Source organism: Pteropus vampyrus, unplaced genomic scaffold (assembly GCF_000151845.1).
Source record: "Pteropus vampyrus isolate Shadow unplaced genomic scaffold, Pvam_2.0 Scaffold65, whole genome shotgun sequence".
Taxonomy (NCBI): domain Eukaryota; kingdom Metazoa; phylum Chordata; class Mammalia; order Chiroptera; family Pteropodidae; genus Pteropus; species Pteropus vampyrus.
Genome location: NW_011888846.1, coordinates 2,157,006 through 2,159,005, shown reverse-complemented (window position 1 = coordinate 2,159,005; position 2,000 = coordinate 2,157,006). Strand labels below are relative to the sequence as shown.

General features: G+C 57.8%; 1 protein-coding gene across 1 annotated transcript in view; it reads left to right on the top strand.

Moving 5' to 3' along the window:
* QSOX1 (quiescin sulfhydryl oxidase 1) overlaps nucleotides 1-2,000 on the top strand; it is a gene marked incomplete at its 5' end in the record, with an annotated part of 35,801 nt that overhangs the window by 14,315 nt on the left and 19,486 nt on the right. The window contains 2 exons of the mRNA XM_011361275.2: nucleotides 928-973; nucleotides 1,491-1,593. Of these exons, the coding sequence (XP_011359577.1) occupies nucleotides 928-973; nucleotides 1,491-1,593 (149 nt within the window). The remainder of the gene's footprint in view (nucleotides 1-927; nucleotides 974-1,490; nucleotides 1,594-2,000) is intronic.

Here is a 2,000-nt window from a genome sequence, read left to right as displayed (position 1 = left end):
AGGCCAAATGCTGTTGGAGGCAGAGGTCGAAGGTAGATACAAGTGGCCCCGAGGTTAGGGACCTCAGGAAGAGGCCACTTCCTAGACCGCAGGCTCTTCCCCGGGCAGCTGAGTGGCTGTCTGTCAGGACAACTGAACTCTGTCCCCTCCTGAGTCCTGGCAGCTGTCTCTCTCCACTTAGAAGCCCAGATTCTAAGGAGTCATCCTCCATTCTCTCTGTCCTCTTGCCCAGGGAGCGACAGACTGGGCCTGGGGTGTCATGTAAATGGGAAAAGAGCAAAGCTATGCGTTAAACTGGACAGTCTGTAACAAGACTTGCGTTTTCAGAGGCTCTGGGCCACATTTCAGTAGGACCGAACCGGAGCCCATCCCTACCCAGAGCCTCTGCTGAGCCAGGCTGGCCATTCTCAGTGGACAGGGACAGCAGCCTTCAAGCCCCTTCTCCAAGATAAAGAACAAGGACAGACTGCCTCCGAGGGTGGCTAACCTTTCCCTGGGGTGTACGAAGTGACTTCACTTGATATTTCCAGATGGATCCCTAAGGAAAACAGCAGTGGTCTTCATGTTCATTCACACAATAAAAATTTCCCAGTCTTTACGTGCTGGGTTCTGGTGCTTTGTAGGAAGTCCGCCTCCAGTAAGGTGTACAGGCTGCCGCCTGCAGCTTCTCTGGGCGCCTCAGAGCTGTGGGATTAGGGATTAGACGCGGAGACAGTGGGGAAAGGAATCAGTGTCCAGCTCCAAGAGCCAAACCTCCCTGTTTTGATCTTACACGTGAAGAAATGAAGACTCACGAAAGTTAAGCGATTAGCCCAGTCACCCCATTTAAGCCGCTGGGTCTGCAACGCAGCTTCGTCCGGCGCCGGCGCTGGCGCTGTGCTCTGGGCTCCACCCGTCACTGATTCTTGCCTGTGTGTTTGCTTGCAGTTCTTTAAGGCCTTTACCAAGACCGGCTCGGGAACAACAGTGCCAGGTGGGTGTCCTGGCTCGTCTCGTGCTGTTGGCGTTGGTGACGTCAATGTCATCTTCTCCCTGCCTCTCTCTCTGACCTGGGTTTCTGCAGGGGCAAAAGCCCAGCAGGGTCCAGTGATGACTTCTCCAACTGAAAGCTGATGCCTTCAGGAAAACCAGGCTGACAGGCCCTTCCATTTTAGCCTGTCCGGGGTCCCGGGACGGGGGAGGGTTGCCATGTTCCCGGACTAGCCCTTCACATCAGAGTGGGCTTAGTGTCCAGAGGGGCAGGCCAGACAGCCCCTGGGGAGCACCCTCACAGGCCCAGGTCTGAGGGAGTCTTTCCTGTCCCCCTGGCATAGCTCAGGGCTGTGAGTAGCCCCCACCCCACTCCTCCAGTACAGAGGGCTGGCCATGCCCCGTTTCTCTCAGAACTAGCGGTCCTGGGCGTTTTCTGTCTGTGAGTGAAGCTGATGGGGATGCTGGATTCCTTCCCTGGCTCTCCTCACGCCCCTCCCCCCGTCTGTCTGCATTCACAGTGGCTGGTGCTGACGTGCAGACGCTGCGGGAGAGGCTCATTAACGCGCTGGAGTCCCACAGTGTCACGTGGCCCCCTGCCTGTCCCCCACTGGAGCCTGCCAGGTACTGGGGATTGGGGCAGGCTTGGTGCAAGGTGGCCAGAATCACAGGCTTGGAAGCAAGAAGGTGGTGGGGGCAGCAGAGAAGAGGACCCAGGCTGGTTCTTCCTGTTGCCTCTGGAGCAGCCATCTCCGCGGGCCAGAGGCTTCCTGGTGCCGGAGGGCCTACGTGGGAGCCCTGTCTTCCTGGGGCTGACTGACAGGTGCAAGGATCTTTCCAGCCAGGTGGGAAGGGCAAGGGGCAGGCGTTCTCCAGGTCATGCCTGCTGCTGCTTCTCACACCTGTCCCCAGGAACGTTTGGGGATACAGCAGAATTTCACATGATCTAACCCAGGAAGGACCACTGGGGGAGCGGGCATGGGGAGGGAAAGGGAGATTGGGTACCATTTAGAGGAAAAGGGGGTGGGGGA